At 32.8% G+C, this 16,122-nt stretch overlaps 1 protein-coding gene and 1 non-coding gene across 2 annotated transcripts in view; both read right to left on the bottom strand.

The window, feature by feature from the left end:
* Window positions 1–6,199: 6,199 nt before the first annotated feature.
* LOC138128157 (uncharacterized) overlaps window positions 6,200–16,122 on the bottom strand; it is a 46,668-nt gene continuing 36,745 nt past the window's right edge. Inside the window, exons 3-5 of the mRNA XM_069044335.1 lie at window positions 8,706–8,889; window positions 7,805–7,993; window positions 6,200–7,392 (exon numbers count right to left, since the gene is read on the bottom strand). Coding sequence (XP_068900436.1) covers window positions 6,335–7,392; window positions 7,805–7,993; window positions 8,706–8,889 — 1,431 coding nt within the window. The 3' untranslated portion in view covers window positions 6,200–6,334. The remainder of the gene's footprint in view (window positions 7,393–7,804; window positions 7,994–8,705; window positions 8,890–16,122) is intronic.
* TRNAT-UGU (transfer RNA threonine (anticodon UGU)) lies at window positions 8,996–9,067 on the bottom strand. Its single transcript has one exon. It is a non-coding gene; the product is annotated as a tRNA-Thr (tRNA).

The raw sequence follows: 16,122 nt of genomic DNA, 5'->3' as shown, positions 1-16,122 counted from the left end.
TATTACACAATTTAAATGTGAAATGAACGAGAATGTAGTTTGATTTGAATCTAATGGCCAATATGCAGTGTGGTGATAAAGTAAGGAACAATATTTTTATAATTGCGTTATTTAATGTTTTCAACCAAACGCTCGGACAGGTCAATTTTATTTATTATTAATCACAAAAATTTTACTTCTGACGTCATGTATTTTTGCACAATGACGTCATCATTGGTTTTTTAAATGACAATCGCCACTTTTTTCTTAGACCTTCCTACTACCTAAACGATGAATTAAACAAATTGTTACCTTATACAGGGTGTCTCAGCTAAGACTTTCGAGCCTAATATCTCGGTTATTTGCCAACGGATTTTTATGAAATTTAAAACGCAGATATTTTAGACCGTGAAGGTTCAATTGATTATAATAAAATTACCTCAAGTTAAAAAATGTAAATTTAACACATGTTTCCTTTATCGAAAATTATGCGCGATTATTATTAAATTGTTAAACATTAAAAACTAGGGGTCTACACAAACGATTAAGTAAATCACTTGTCTGATTCAACGAAAAGATCAGATATTGTGGTTAAAAACTGAATGTTTACATTCAGGTATTGAAGGTATTTGAGCAGTTACCTTTCGAAACAATTGATGATTAATTGCCAAGCAACATTTTGTACACTCTTTAAAGTCTGTCAAAATTGGGCGCGCTTTATTAGATACGTCAAATTATGAAAATTTATTGAAAATACTCTAAAAATAGACCACAGCGGCAGAAGCTTCAATGTTGTTGAAAAAGGAAAAAAAATGCCTATGGAGAGTGTCGTAAGAACTTCAATGACACAGTTCGTTTTCTCGTGGAACACTATCCAAATGTAGGCTTTACAAAATGTAAGGTTAAGAGAGTCGTCAATTTATTTGAAGACACAGGAAGCGTACGTGAACTAAATAACCTTGCTAAAATATCCCGATCATGTTTTAATCCTTTATGGAAGAATTAAAGCATCCAGTATAATAAATTACGTCCAAATGTTGTCTTTAACTTTGTAAGTGTTTGTAAGGTTAGCAAGGTAAACTTCAAATATGTCACCTGCGCTTCTGCGAAAAGGGATGACCAAAATTCTGCAAAATTGCGTGTTTGTTTCATACGCGTCTACATTTTTGCATTTGCAGCCACGTTTAACACGGTTTTTTGCTTTTTTCTTGCAAACCAGACGTCTTTCAAGGACGAGTTTTTCCCTACAGCGTTTTTTATTGACCATAAATTTTTTTATGTAAATCTTAGTTGATTCAACATTTTAAAAAGGCATGTTAAAATTACGTTTTTAAGACTTGGGTGATTGCATTAATGGGATTTTATTCTTCACCGTCTAAAATATCTGCATTTTAAACTTCACAAAAATCCGCTGGAAAATAACTGAGTTATTATATTAGGCTCGAAAGTCTTAGCTGAGACACCAATTGTATAACAATTTTTTGAGAAAATGACAAATTTTATTTGAAAAAATGTAATTTGATTTTTAACGTAAAATTGTTTTTCAATGGGTTTATTTAAAATCGAGGGTTTATTTTAATAGACCAAATAATTTCGAATATTTACGGCAGAGAATTCAGCTGAAATGGAACAAATTATCCCTGACACTATTGAGCGCAGTGTACAATGTTTACACTCCTGTCGTTGAGTGCCAAATTATTGGCGGGGGGCAATTTCACCATTAGCATTCAAGTTTATTGTTAACCTAAGATGTTTATTTGTTCTTGTTTGAGCTCAACTAAAATTTTTACAGTAAAAATTAAATTAAATTTTTGAAGTAAAATTTGTGATTTTCTCAAAAAAATTGTTATGTAAGGTAACAAATTTTTTCATACATCGTTTAGCTAGTAGGAAGATCTATGAGAAAGAGAAGAAAAAAGTGGGGGTTGTTATAAAAAAATTGGAGATGACGTCATTGCACAAAAATCAATGACGTTATTTAAACAAATTGCATGTGGTATGATAGCATTTTTTGAAATAAAATCGACCTATTCGAGTGGTTTTCTTAAAAATATCGGATAGCGCTATTCTGAATTTTGTTCCTTACTTTATCACCACACTGTATATTTTTGGTTGTTAAACATAAATAGTTTTATCTAGGTTACCAAATGAATTCTTGTTATAAATATTGGAGTAAAATCGTATGGTGTTAGCAATGTGTTAAAGAATATTCGTTGAGCAACTGCAGACCAGACAATAACAACTTTAAATGCAATATTTTTCTTAATTATAAAAACAAGAATGGTGAAGGACATCTTGATGTCAATTACCTATGTTGTCTGGATCTGCGATGTCTCGTTTTTTATACAGGGTTATTCACGAGAGGGGTACTTCTGAATTATTATTTTGGGGCAACCAACAATACCAATGGCAGTAACTACTAAATCAAATGTGTTATTTCTTTTAAATTAGAAATCAAAGTAAGTTGGATAGATTTGTGAGAAATGTCAGATTGACAGATAACCTGTATTTAATCAAAATTCAACAAATAAATTAACAAATTAAGTTAATGTAAAAGGTGTTCGAAGTGTCTACCATCGGCTTCTAAACATCCGCAGCGGCGACAGAATTCTTTCCACACTCTCCATAAATGAGGAGCATGTGTCTTTTCGTCGTTATTATAAAAACACATTTTTCGAATTGACAAAACTGTTTTGCTTTAACGTCAAAGAGACAGAGCTAACTGCCATCGTGGATTCAGTTATAATTATTTTCAAAATTTGAAATCAAGATGTTGTTGCAATGTGTACAATGTGTTGCGGTAAAAAGAAATTGAGAAATACCCCTCTCGTGAATAACCCTGTAGAGCCTAAAAAGTATTCAAGCTATTGACTTGAAATGGTGTCTTTTCAGGGTTCCAGAACCCGCCACTTTTTAGTTAGAAAGTTACCAATCACTCTTTTCTCCACGACTTAAGTCTATGTCTAAGAATTGACACTTCCTATTTTAAGATTGAGTACTTACCACTAACAATTAATACCCATGCGAATTATGTATCGGGTGTTTTTTTAAATTTCACCTAAAAGTAAAGTCCTCCTGGAAAAATAGTCAATTTCGACTTAAATTGTAAACCATTTTACAATAGGAGAGAAAATACCATAAATAATTCCATTATACCCTCTAATTTTATTGCTCCTTTGTTGTGCAGTACCGACTCAAGGAAGGGCAAACAACAGGTAAACTAACCACCCCTCCTTATTTATGGAATTATTTATGGTAGTTATTAGACAATTTTCTCTCCTATTGTAAAATGATTTACAATTTAAGTCAAAATTGACTATTTTTCGACGAAGACTTTAGGCGTTGAAGAGTTGATTGTGAACGCACTATACAGGCTACGGATCACGGATCAGCTGTTTAAATCTTACGTTTTACACGAGTGGTGCGTTCACAATCGACTCTTCAACGCCTCCTACGAGGTGAAATTTAAAAAAACATCCGATACATGTTTCTTCTTTTCAAAGTATTGTGTAACGTTTGAAATATGCCATCAGCAGAACATGTACATCGCGAAAGGCACTGAAACTTGATTCAAGCAAATCGTCTTCAAATTCACCACCAGACGAACCCTGGCTCCTGACGAACTCTCATCAACTATCTTTTTCATATCATTTGATTGAGGTCAATCCACAATGCAGAGCTATTGAATTATTTAGTTCGGATAGTTTGGAAATCCGTAAGATCTCCTTTTGAAAGAACACGTGCATTAATATGACATAAAAATTTAATACGTTTAGATTTGAAACAATTTAGAAGATGCAAACGTTTCGTTGGTAATACAGAGTATAACAAAAAATGCAAAAAAGTAGTCATAAAAGAATTAAAACAAGATCTTATATGTCCAAAGATAAGCTGTTATAAAAAAAAAAAATTCCCTACCGGTTAGAAATGTAGGCTGTGGATACCTCATTTAAGGTGAGAAAATTCAACTTTCTCGCTAAGGTAAGACAGTTAATCATGAAATGTTTATGGTAAAACTGTACCAAAATACAAATGTCAAAAGTGTCAAATGTGAAATAAGTTATTGATAAATGAAAGCCAATTCAATAAAGCAAGTTAGTAGATCAATCATATAATTTGGAAAATAAACAGATAAGCTAGGTAGGTAGATTACTTTACCCTGTTTATATCAAATTTTCGAACAAACCTCAAATCTTCAAATGCGATGACAAGTTAATTAAACAAATAACCCAGCCTACTATTAAATTCTCAAAATTTTCGTTTTAATCAGGAATATAACCATCTTTTTTTGACTTTTTTCAACGAAGTTGTGCCGGTAGGGAAAAAAATAGTATTCAAACCTTGTTAAGAAAGTGCCCTTGCAGACCTTAGGCACTTACAAACCTCGCCTACGGCTCGGTTTATAATCTTTGCCCGCGGTCTGCAAGAAAGCACTTTCTTACCTTGGTTTGAAATATACCTACTATTCTTCAATGAAATGCGTGAATCCAATATCCATTAAAGTGTTCAGTATTCAGAATATAAGCAAATCCTAGTTAAAAAAATGTCAAACAAGAATTTTAGGTTATGATAAAAGTAAATTTATATTTTGTGAAACATCAACATGGTATAAAACATGATTAGTGATTACACTAGGTAAATCATCCTCGGAATCCAAATCACACTACATATTTTCTTTATTTTGTCGGAAATGATTGATAATAATTTGAATTTGTCGATTTGCCGCGGCGTCAAGGTAAATTGCCAAATTAGGAAACTCAAAATTACTAAACTGAAACAGCAAGTAATGCCAACATACTGTCATGTTGACAGCACGGATGTCGTTGAAAACGACTTTACTTACAGTGATCAAAAAGTAGACAGATCTTTTCAAACGTGGTTGCGAACGCATTCCACTGTGAGATATCAACTATACAGGGTGATTCACGTTCGTTAGAAACTTCTTTCTGATTTCCAAAAATCGCTTTAATACGAAAATTGGTATCCGACTATAGTCGACCGCTCCAAGTTCAAATAAAATATTTTCAAAATGGCGACACGTCCGGAAATACCGGAAATCGACGCCATCTTTGTTTTTTTAAATGTAAAGGCCCCATCAGTATTTTCTAGACGAAGTCAGAAAAAGTACGTTCTCACAAAGTTTTAGAAGAGACAAAAGTCTCTGAAAAATGGGTGTCGCGATTTTTGATTATTAAGGAAAAATACCTTCGCTAACAATTAATAATTTACCATGATCTACTAAAATGTCTCAAGATCATCACTGATGAAATTTGAATCTGTTATTCTAAACCAGAAAGAAAGGGAGCCTCACAGTTTGGAAAGCGAAATATGTAATATGTTTTAGAAGTGGGCCCTTTACAAGCAGGAGCTAACCCTGTATATTCGAGAAAAAAAAGTTCCATCGCCCCTTTTATTCTTCGAAAGAATGATCGAAGTATAAAGTACCTACCTAATTGTTTCGTAATGAGAAAAATTGTCTCTAGAGTACCGACTTTACGTTTCAATTTGCCGATTTGAGACCGAATTTTCTAGAGTTATCCCTAGGTACCATACCGTGAGTTTTTTATTTTACTGAACATAGGATTCATGGATCTGTAAGTCTGGTTGCCTATTTCATATAAATTGACTTGTCTATTTTAGAACTGAACATAGCCATTTTACATTGTATGTTCAGCGAAATAAAAAACGCAGTGTATATGTACTTGTAAATCTTGTAATTGACACGTTATTCTTCTCATAACACCTTGGAATCTGAAAAAGATTGGATCCAACATCCTACGAGTAACTACGTAGCGTCTATTTCACACAAACCTTATCAATGCCCTTATTGTAAGCTTTTTATTACCTACCTACCTTCTTTTTTTGGTTCTCTTGATCCTTGAGATTCTGGGTCTTTTGTTTTTTGGATCTCTGATTTAAAACTTTTTAGACTGAGGTAGATTACCTCAGTACCTACTTCTTGTACTTTCTTCTTGATAGGTAACTTAACCTTACTTTACTCCACATCCATTAAGAGGAGCAACCCGGATCAAATTCGGTTACAATGATAATAATTTTAATCAGGTATTTTAAACAAATACACATACCTAATACAAAAACCTAATCCACACTACCCTTCCAAGATGTTACAGATGTAGAAAATAATTTTATGCTTGAATAATTTAACCGATTTTTGGTTAAGTTTATTTAAATAGAAATTATGTACACAATAATACTGTAATTAGCCAATATATACAATAACTTTATTAATTAATCATTAATATGTACACAAGACACGTTTATGCAAATATTTACAAATTCTGGACGCAAAAAAGACAATACAAAGGTGACCTCAAATACGAAAATGATAAATAATTCATATATATTCAGATATAAAAACTTTCTTCAAATCAGGTACACTGCCGACATAGTTCCTCATTTCGCCGCACTTCCTTTGGTTGGGATAGTTAAAATAGAACACATCTTCGATGAAAACCGTACTAGCATTTGAATTTGGCAAATACTCTACAGATTTGATTTTCTGTCGAATGTTATGAGTACAGTCGGACAATTTTGAATTTGATCGTAATAATTTCTTGCAGTTCTTCCTCTTGTTGCGATCTTCCAATGTCATATAAGAATTGGATCTTTGGATTTTACTGATGGGAAATTCGTTTTCTTTAAATAACGCTTGGACATTATCCAGCGACCTTTTCGAAGAGGATCTTTTATTCCTATCGAATTGCGCCTGCTCCGTCGTCTTGAAAGTAGACATTGGTAATCTGCTTTCAAAATAATTCGTTGTAGGGGGTCTAGATTCCTTGCTTTGAAAAAATTCGAAATCACAGTTAGCTTCTGTAGTTATCGAATAGGAGCTCCTCGAGCTTAAGGTGTCAAAATTTTGATTTCTTTCGTTAGGATTATTATCCGTTAAATAATCATCATCTGAACTCGAATAGTCCAGAATTTGTTCGTTGACACTTTTATTTCTCGTTTTTTGGAAAGCTTCAGGATTGTCTTTAAACTCTTTCAAGTCTCTGCTGACCTCGTTCAGACTGTCTTCGCTCTTACACAGTCTCATCTTATTCAATCTCACCAAATTTCTCGAATTCTTCATCACAGGGTTGTTGATTTGGTCCTGATGGTAGACCGCTTGGTTCTCCGGAATATATCTCAAACTCTCCTGACTCAGACTTGTTCTTTTGACCAACATCGGATTCTTATTCAGTAAAAGATTACTGTTTTGCATCAAATTGAGTTGCTTATTGATGTACTGCGGGCTCAAATGATGAAGGTTTGAGTGACTGGGGCACAAATCTGTTTCACAGCTGCGACAAGCGTAGACTTCTGGTGGTGGTGCTTGAGGTTGACATGAATGATCGAAGAAGTCATGTCGGCGCATGTGACCAACCGATTCTGACAGTTGTTTCAGTCCTAGAAAATACGTTATTTTAAAGTAATCTTGTAGTGTTTTAGCAAAAAATGAATACTCACAAGGAAACGACACGTACGCACATGTTTACCCAGTTTTTCAAAAGACTAAGTAATAGTTATTTACGAACCAAGTGCGGGAAGACGATGTTCCCGCATGAGCGCATTTTTTAAAGCACGAGCGACGAAGGAGCGAGTGCCTTTAATTAATGGGCGAATGAACGGAAGATGTCTTCAGGCAAGTGGTTCGTACAATATTTTTTGTACGAAAATTAAATTAAAATTTTTTGTTTTAAATTGTCACAGAACTGGTCGTGATCTGGTTTTTATCTTTGTTTACATTTTGGGCTGGGCATACATGCGTACCGGTGTCGTTTCTTTGTGAGTATTTATTTACTCTTTTGTTTTAGAGTACCTCTTTGATCCTTGTGACGTCTGTAGTTGTGGATCACTGGTAATCTGCCATCTATACTCGTATATAGAGAGCCGTTGGTGATGGGAAACCGATGCTCGACTGTTTGTAGTGCTCTGACGTGTTGGTTTTGTGAAACTTCCAAGCTTTGAGGGGGACTACTAAATGGGCGAAATTTGCCATCCAGACCCACTATAATAAAAAAGGAAAAATTTCTTGATAACATATCTCAACAGCATTAGCTACTACAATTTTATAATTACCTACGTTTAACCATTCAAAGTGAATCATTTAGAAATATTTTTCATTTAAATTACTTTATAGGTGTACGGGGTATTTCACGAATGATAATGAGCTCGACGGAATGCAACTCACAATACATTTGCAAAGTTAACGTGGATCTTTATTTTTTGATTTAAAAACATAAAACATAGTTAGCTGTGCAGTTTCGTAAATTTTGACATAAACGTCATTCGCTTGGTTAAAAGAAATTGTAAAAATTTTTATGTCTGCATAAACGTGCACCGGCAGAAGCATGAAAAATCAGGATCTCTGTTTTCTCATCGTTCGAATACATTTTAATCATCGCATTTTCGTAAATGTCAGTTGTGACAAATAAAATGATTGAAAGCATTAGCAAAGCCATCATGGCTTCATAATTTCATCATAAAACAATACGATATTTAAAATAACGACGTTAATTTTGGAAATGTATTGTGGGTTGCATTTTCAATTCTGTCGGGCTCATTATCACTCGTGAAATACCCTGTATAATTTAATCATTGCTTTATTACATTGAATATTATGATTTTAAGTAGGTATCTAGATTATTCGAAGCCTTTGAAAATGTTCAACTAGAACAATACTGGAAAATACAAATTAATATTTTAATCTTAAATCTTACCGTGAGGTAATTTATCTCCGCCATGTCTCTCTGAACATCTGTAAACGTTCGACACCCATTTACAAAATCTCGAATCCACAATACTCAATCCAATCGGAATTAAGAGATCTTGAACCAAACCCAACCATAGAGCCACACCCGCTATCGGCCAAGGTGCTACCAAGTCTGGGTAGATACACAACACCTATAACAAAAAATGAAAATATAATTTTACATCAAGGATCCACATTAGATATTTGTGTTGCTTGTCTTAAGCAAAAAAAAGTGTTTTGTAGCAAATTTGACATTGCTGCCTCCTGTGAGGATTGAACTCACGACCCCTGGTTTACAAGACCAGTGCTCTGCCACTGAGCTAAAGAGGCTTATGCTCGTGCGGCTGAACGTGTTGGGTTATCTAGTTCACGAAAATAAAAAATTCAATCATCAATTTTATGGTTTATATTTTATATAAACAATTTCAAAATCTAAAAAGAAGATAATTATAATTTCAAATATAACAAAAAACATATATGTGGTTACAGGTATATTGTGATAAGTGCATATTATAACGTTATGTTAAATTTTTATTAGGTATTTCATATATGTAGGTACCTAGTTACCGTGTCTTCTAATTAATTCGGAAGTAAGAATAGGCTGTAATTTATATATTTTGTCTATTAACGGTAGGTAGTATGTATGGGGAGCACGAGATTTCGGGCAGGAATTTATGTCATATAAACAAACCAATGTAGTCTAAGCTTTATTGTCGTAAATGTCGTAATAATTAATTTTGACTGAACTTCAAAATAAACTGTCACAATTATTATGCACAATTATTTTACCTTTTAGTTATTGATTTCGAAAGTTTAATAAAAGACTGTTCAGTTTTCGGAAAATCACATCTAAGCACTTGCAACTTTTCAGGATTGATGAATGCAATTTGTCAAAATAACATCTGACAATAGTAGATATTAAAATGAGGTTATGAATACGTCTGACACCTAAAGCTGTAAATCATAACTGGCAGTACGGTCCTGGATTTGTATGGTATTGGAGACCCTTGTAAATCAGACTTTACCACCGTTTAATGATTTCCGTCATTTTAAAATACTACCATAAATATGCTACCACTTTGTTCCTGGATGTTAAATGTCGATTTATTTAGTTATTATCCTGATTTAAATATGTACCAACTTTTGTACATATAATCAAAATAGACATTGTCCTGTGGGTGAGATCGTAAGAAAAAAGTCCGGATTGCTTTATCCTTTTGATAATAAAACGCTATCAAAGTCAAATTTCACACTTATTTTATTTTATAAAAAATGATTGCGCCATTTCGTACATCGGAAACTGAAGATTGTGCCTTTTAAATTTCAATTATTTTTGACAATTAAAAAAGGGTGTTATTGCAAATATGCTATACAATGGTCCAGCCTGTATTCTGAATTCTGGTATGGCTGTTATAGGTATACTTGTATTAGCGTAGTACTGATTTTCTTTCTGATAATAAGGTGTGTAAATCACTTGTCATCAAACGTTTGACCTTCTCTTATTCTTATTGCACATATTATCTACATAGCAAATCTTGTTCAAATTAACCTTCAAAATTCCATAGATATAAAATATTTATAACACATGATAATATCAAATGACATACATACCTATTGTGAGTTTAACAAATTTTAATTATTTTTCTACGGATTTTGTAGAAAAATTAACCAAGTTGCCACATTTACCTATTCAGTCTTAATTTTCTGTGTTGAAAAAATTCTTTAATTTTATTGTTTTTGATATATGTATTGGAAAATAATGAAGCATGAAATTGTATTACAAGTATTATTATAATACATTATTATACGAGTTTTATAAGACGCTTGATTGTGACACGAGTTGGTTGGGGTACGACGAACGCAGTGAGGAGTGTTCCAACAGAACGAGTGTCACATGCCCCTTATAAAACGAGTGTAATATACTATTTTTTCTACTTTGATCGCATTAATTTGATAAAAACTCAAAAATCTAATTATGAAATAATCTAGGTACTTTTGTGTAGCATCAGTTATGGTGGTATTTCTGTGAAAATTATGTCTAATGTCGAATGTTTTAATTGTTAACAGGAGCTCGCTAGAGATGCTGGACGCCGGCCAGCGCGCTATTACAGCAATACCAACGTAATACGTATAAAAAAAAAAACAAAAGCAGTTTCACAAAAAGTTCCTTTGTGACACTACTTTTAGTTTCACAAAATGCTATTAATGATACCAAAGTGGAAATAGCTATTTGTGCAATAAGTTAGGAAAAGTGACTTTTTTCCGTACGAGATGCGGGATTTTTAATCGAGACGAAGTCGAGATTAAAAACGCGTCGAGTACGGAAAAAACACTTTTCCTACGAATTGCACACATGATTTTTTCTACTGGAGTTTGGAAAATACATAAAATTTGGATATTTTTAATGTACTATTAATTATTTCTAAATTAAAAAGCGAAATCAAAATTGTTCTGCTTTCGTTACCATAGAGAAACAATTTATTAATGAAAAATTGTGAAGGCGTTTAAGCTTTTGTCTCAATTAAATACCAGTTTTTACGTTACGTATCCCAGGAAACGACCAAAATTGAACTTTTAGTGTTGAAATATTATTTCCGCCCTTAGTAGGAAATTTTTCAGTTTTCCTAACTCAAATTAGTATTACAATGTTGAAGTTTTCCAAACTCTAGTAGAAAAAAATATTAAATGTCATTACAAAAATCTCATCGTCTAAAGATGCATTTACCATTATCCATGTAGTACACTTGTAACAAATCTTACCTATGAATTTTTTAACATACAGAAATTTGTAAATAAGTATCGTTAGAGTAACATCTAAATGTAGGTATATTTTCAACCCCTTACTTTTATTTATTATTTGCTGATTAAATTGAATGTTCAGTCATTGATATCACAACAAAGCACAAAAAGAATAGATTAGTGTCACAGATGTTGACAACGATGCAAAGCGTAAAATGAGGCAATAGCTATTTGTGCAATAAGTTAGGAAATGTAATTTTTTTTCCGTATTAGGCATGGGATTTTTGATCAAGGCGATAGCCGAGATCAGATACATGCCGTGCACGCATGATTTTTTCTACTGGAGTTTGGAAAAATACATTACATTTGGATATTTTTAATTTTCTATAATTATTTCTAAATTAAAAAGTGGAATCAAAATTGTTCTGTTTTCGTTACACTAGAGAAACAATTTTGTTTATAAAAACAAAACAAAGTTTGTGAAGGCGTTTAAGGTGTTCGCTCGAGTAAATTTACGGGAATCCTATTAAAATGTCTGCTATAATGAATCGTTTGATAATGAAGAACATGCAAAACGTTTTTGGTGTTAGTTTAATGAAAATCTTTTAAAAAAACGTTAATTAGTTGTAAATTTTGAGGTTATCTTTGACAGATTTCAAGATACGTATTTCAGGAAATAATCAAAATTGAACTTTTAGTGTTGACATTTTTTCTACTTTTCTTCCACTTTTCCTAACTCAAATTAATAGGCATTCAAATATGTTAGTTTTCCAAATTCTAGTAGAAAAAAATTAATTGAGAAATAATCGAAGGTACTATCGGATAGCAAAAAAAAAACTGGTACATACAGTATATTACTATAGACACTTCCTAAACTCATTCAAACTCTTTCAGTTTGGAAGTGTCTACAGTAACATACTGTACCATTTTTTTTTGCTATCCGATTGTACCTAAAATAACAAGACCTAATTTTTTTATCGATAAAAAAATTAGGTCTTGTTATTTTATCTTCGAATAAATTTTGCAATTTTACGAAATTTTTTTACTTTGAATTTGGGCATTTTTATTCTGCTTAGGCCCGAGAGCTTTAACCCTTGAATAAAAATGCCCAAATATCAACGAGTAAAATTGCCTAAAGCAAAGATGTTTAAGTGAAAATTGGGAAATTTATAAGATATAAAAAATTAGGTCGTGTTATTTTTGGAAAGTGTATTCCAGAACACAAACTTTAACGTTAGGTCATTATTTATTTATAATACACTTATTAAAAACACATTGATTAAAAACTATTTGAGAATCTGACAGGAGTAGCATGCAATTTTAATCACTTTTGACAGAGTAGTAGGACGTTTTTATCGCGATTTTGTCCATTTTTTCAGTATCTCCTTTCATTGTAATTTATTCATGTTATGAAATTTATAGAGCTTGACAAAAACAGCTTGGCACATGAAATGCGCAGAAGAGGAAACGAGAGAGTGTATGTAAGATAAGGATAGGTCTAGGGTTGTAGGTACGGTACACTCAACGAAGTAAATCTGCTAAACAGTCCGGACATACTGTCCACTTGAAGCTTGGAGGGTTTTATTCTGTTTATAATTTTTCGCCTGTTTATACAAGATCTAAACACCTCAATACACAACAAACAAGTGCGCTCCGCTAGTGGGAGGAATTTCAGTCCACTACGCATCCATAAGCCATGTGCCAAGCTGTTTTTGTGGAGCTGTACATGTTTAATTAAAACTTAACAACCGTTTATACATCTCATTTCAGAATTTCTTTTTATATGTCCTGTAGATATTTTAAATGAGCTAAAACACGTTTTTAACTTAGTCATAATTTGCCTGAAATGAACAACCGATAAATCTAATTTGCACTGTTTTATTGGATATTTAAGGAATTTTCAATCACTTGAACTAGTTTTTTAATGTAAAAAAAGGTGAAATTAACGTTAATGTGACTGTTTAACATTATAACGTGGGACATTGAATTCAATGTACCATTTTTTGAGCATATAAAACAGATTTTTAAGTCAGAACAACTAGTGCAACTTTTCGGTATGTACGCCACTGGGATCATTAAACAATGATTTGTGCTGGTATTGTTTGTTTGTTCTCAATGCGCATACCATACATTATTGCACGAAATTACGTCAAGAATGCATTCCTAAACTGATTTAATTAATACCATCTATTCGTATAACTCCATTATCTTTATTACTTTATTATAAATCTCATTGTCTTTTTTAATTTTTCTCTCAAAATTATTGGAGCACATCCGCTCTGACATCACGATTCCTAATCAATTGATAAACACAAAGATAAAACAAATAGATTTAATTTTACTTCCGACATAAACAAAAAAACTTGTGCTGTTGCGGCACACAGGAAATAATTTAGTGTTATAATTGTAATGATTTTAAAACAATACTGTTACACAATCCACATTAAGGACAAATGTGAAAACTTGGGCAACTTCGAACGTGTCAATTAATTTTTTTTACTGACCAACTGTCACTACCGAGGTTACTACACATTAATATTCACTGCAGCCGGTGTACTTGTTCCGCCACTGGTTTTCGCGGTTAATTAAATTTTAATTCTGATTTGTTTTTGTTGATGTGAGTTCAAGCCAGCAACGTTTCCCTGGTCATTCATTATATAATTACTTGAGGTGTAAATAATTGAACCCAGTTAAAGGCAGTGGCGTGCGATTAAGATCTGAATTTATGTTATATCTTTTTTCTAATTTGGTGACAGGTGGACTACCTATAATACCATTGATGACCTAATGTTAATTATGTCGTGTCACATAGGTATGATATAAAAGAGATGTTATAAAACAAATCTGGTCGCTGGTGACGTCGAGATGGCCGCATTTTAGTCCGATCGAATGAGATTTAGGTAAGACAAATATGTGCGTTAGCAACAATGTTGATACGGATTGGAACACCTTAAATGGTAACGGATTCGTTCTTGACATACCAATTTGTTACTTTCGCCGATCGAGCAGCGGTACTAAACAAATTCCTTTTGTTTTGTCAGATATTTGAACGCAACTACGGCTTTATTAATAAGAAAAGTGTAAGGCCGTGTCGCAATGCGAGTCGTGAAATATCAATACGATTTGACATTTCTGTTAAGAACTTATGGAAACTGATAGTTAAAGGCAGATGCGTGATGTTCGAAATTTTTTTATCGTTGCATTCGAATTGCACTCTTTATTTTGCTTTCCTTCTGCGAAGAGTCGCCATAAAAGCAGGTGAACAATTCGAATTATTTAAATAAGGCAATTTGAGGTTAATGCAGTTATGGTCAATTTTTTCCTTAAATTGCATTGACACAATTCCGTCACGTAAAAAATCTTTTCACCACGTGGAAATGTGCAATCTTTAAATGAAAGTTGTTTCCATGTGGCAAGCGGCAATTTACTTTTATTACCTCTTAGAGCAAAATTTTTGTTTACAATGACACTATTTCACTTCTTGAACAGCCTATACAAGTATGTTTACGTTTTTGGCTCGATGATTTAATTAACTTGCAACCAGCAAAAACCAAATTCATATTAAAGTACCGTATCATTAATTTTATTTTAGTCTAATACGTTAATAATAGTTATTTATGCAACACGTGAGTAAAGTAATACTTTTTTTTATAAGAAGGAAAATCTGCCGAGTAAATAAAAGATACTTTACTAACGAGTTGCATACACATTTTTTTGGCGCCCGTAAGTTTGCATAACAATTTTTTCGACACTCTCAAAATTTGAAAATTTTCTCCTGTGTGAACCCGTGGACCTTTAAAACGCTCGTTTAATGTTTGCCAAGAATTTACGTATGCCAATTATTTTTGCTTACACGCGGAGTAAAAAGAAAGCCTTCCTAGGCACAACAGTTTCTACATTTGTACCTTAAGCCAATTACAAATTGGTTTTAATAATTAGGAATCAGAAAAAATTACTGCAATAAGTGATCAAGACAAAACACAAAAAATTTGAAAATTACAACATACATATCCAAAATAGTATATTATATCATTAAGAGTAGAAGTGTCTCTTTTTGTGCTAAGCCCAGAGATTAAAGACCGAAACGCACTTGAGGTCGACAACTGGGCGAAGCACAAAAAGAGCAGCTGTTTAAATCTACCCTTACTTTTTGCGTTGTTTTTTGTTGTTTTCGACACTCTCAAAATTTGAAAATTTTCTCCTGTGTGAACCGTGGACCTTTAAAACGCTCGTTTTACTCGCGTTTTAAATTGGCTCACTCATGCCAAAAAAATCCCAATTTACATACGAAATCGTTAAAAAAACTACTAATTATGAATGAAAAATTTTATAATTGCATTAAAAAATGACACGTTACGGCACTTTTTTTAAAGCAAAATGAACCGCTATGACACTTTTTTTAACGCTTCTTGACCGATTCAAAAATCACATATTTTATGAACGAATGAAAAAACTTGCACTTTTTTTGACGGATGTTAAAAAATTAAATTCATCATCAAGCGTTCGAAAATCACGCTTTTGTGCATCTCTATAAAGACGGTTAAACTGTCTTTTTTTCTGAGCGGAGTAGAAGTACTTCAAGTCCTAGGAGTAAAAATGTCCTTATCCTTTAGTTATACTAAGACATTGGCGCGACCTTGACGCGA

The sequence above is a fragment of the Tenebrio molitor genome, chromosome 4, assembly GCF_963966145.1.
Source record: "Tenebrio molitor chromosome 4, icTenMoli1.1, whole genome shotgun sequence".
Lineage (NCBI taxonomy): Eukaryota > Metazoa > Arthropoda > Insecta > Coleoptera > Tenebrionidae > Tenebrio > Tenebrio molitor.
Note: the sequence above shows the minus strand (reverse complement) of the source record. Positions and strands in the feature narration are given on the sequence as shown.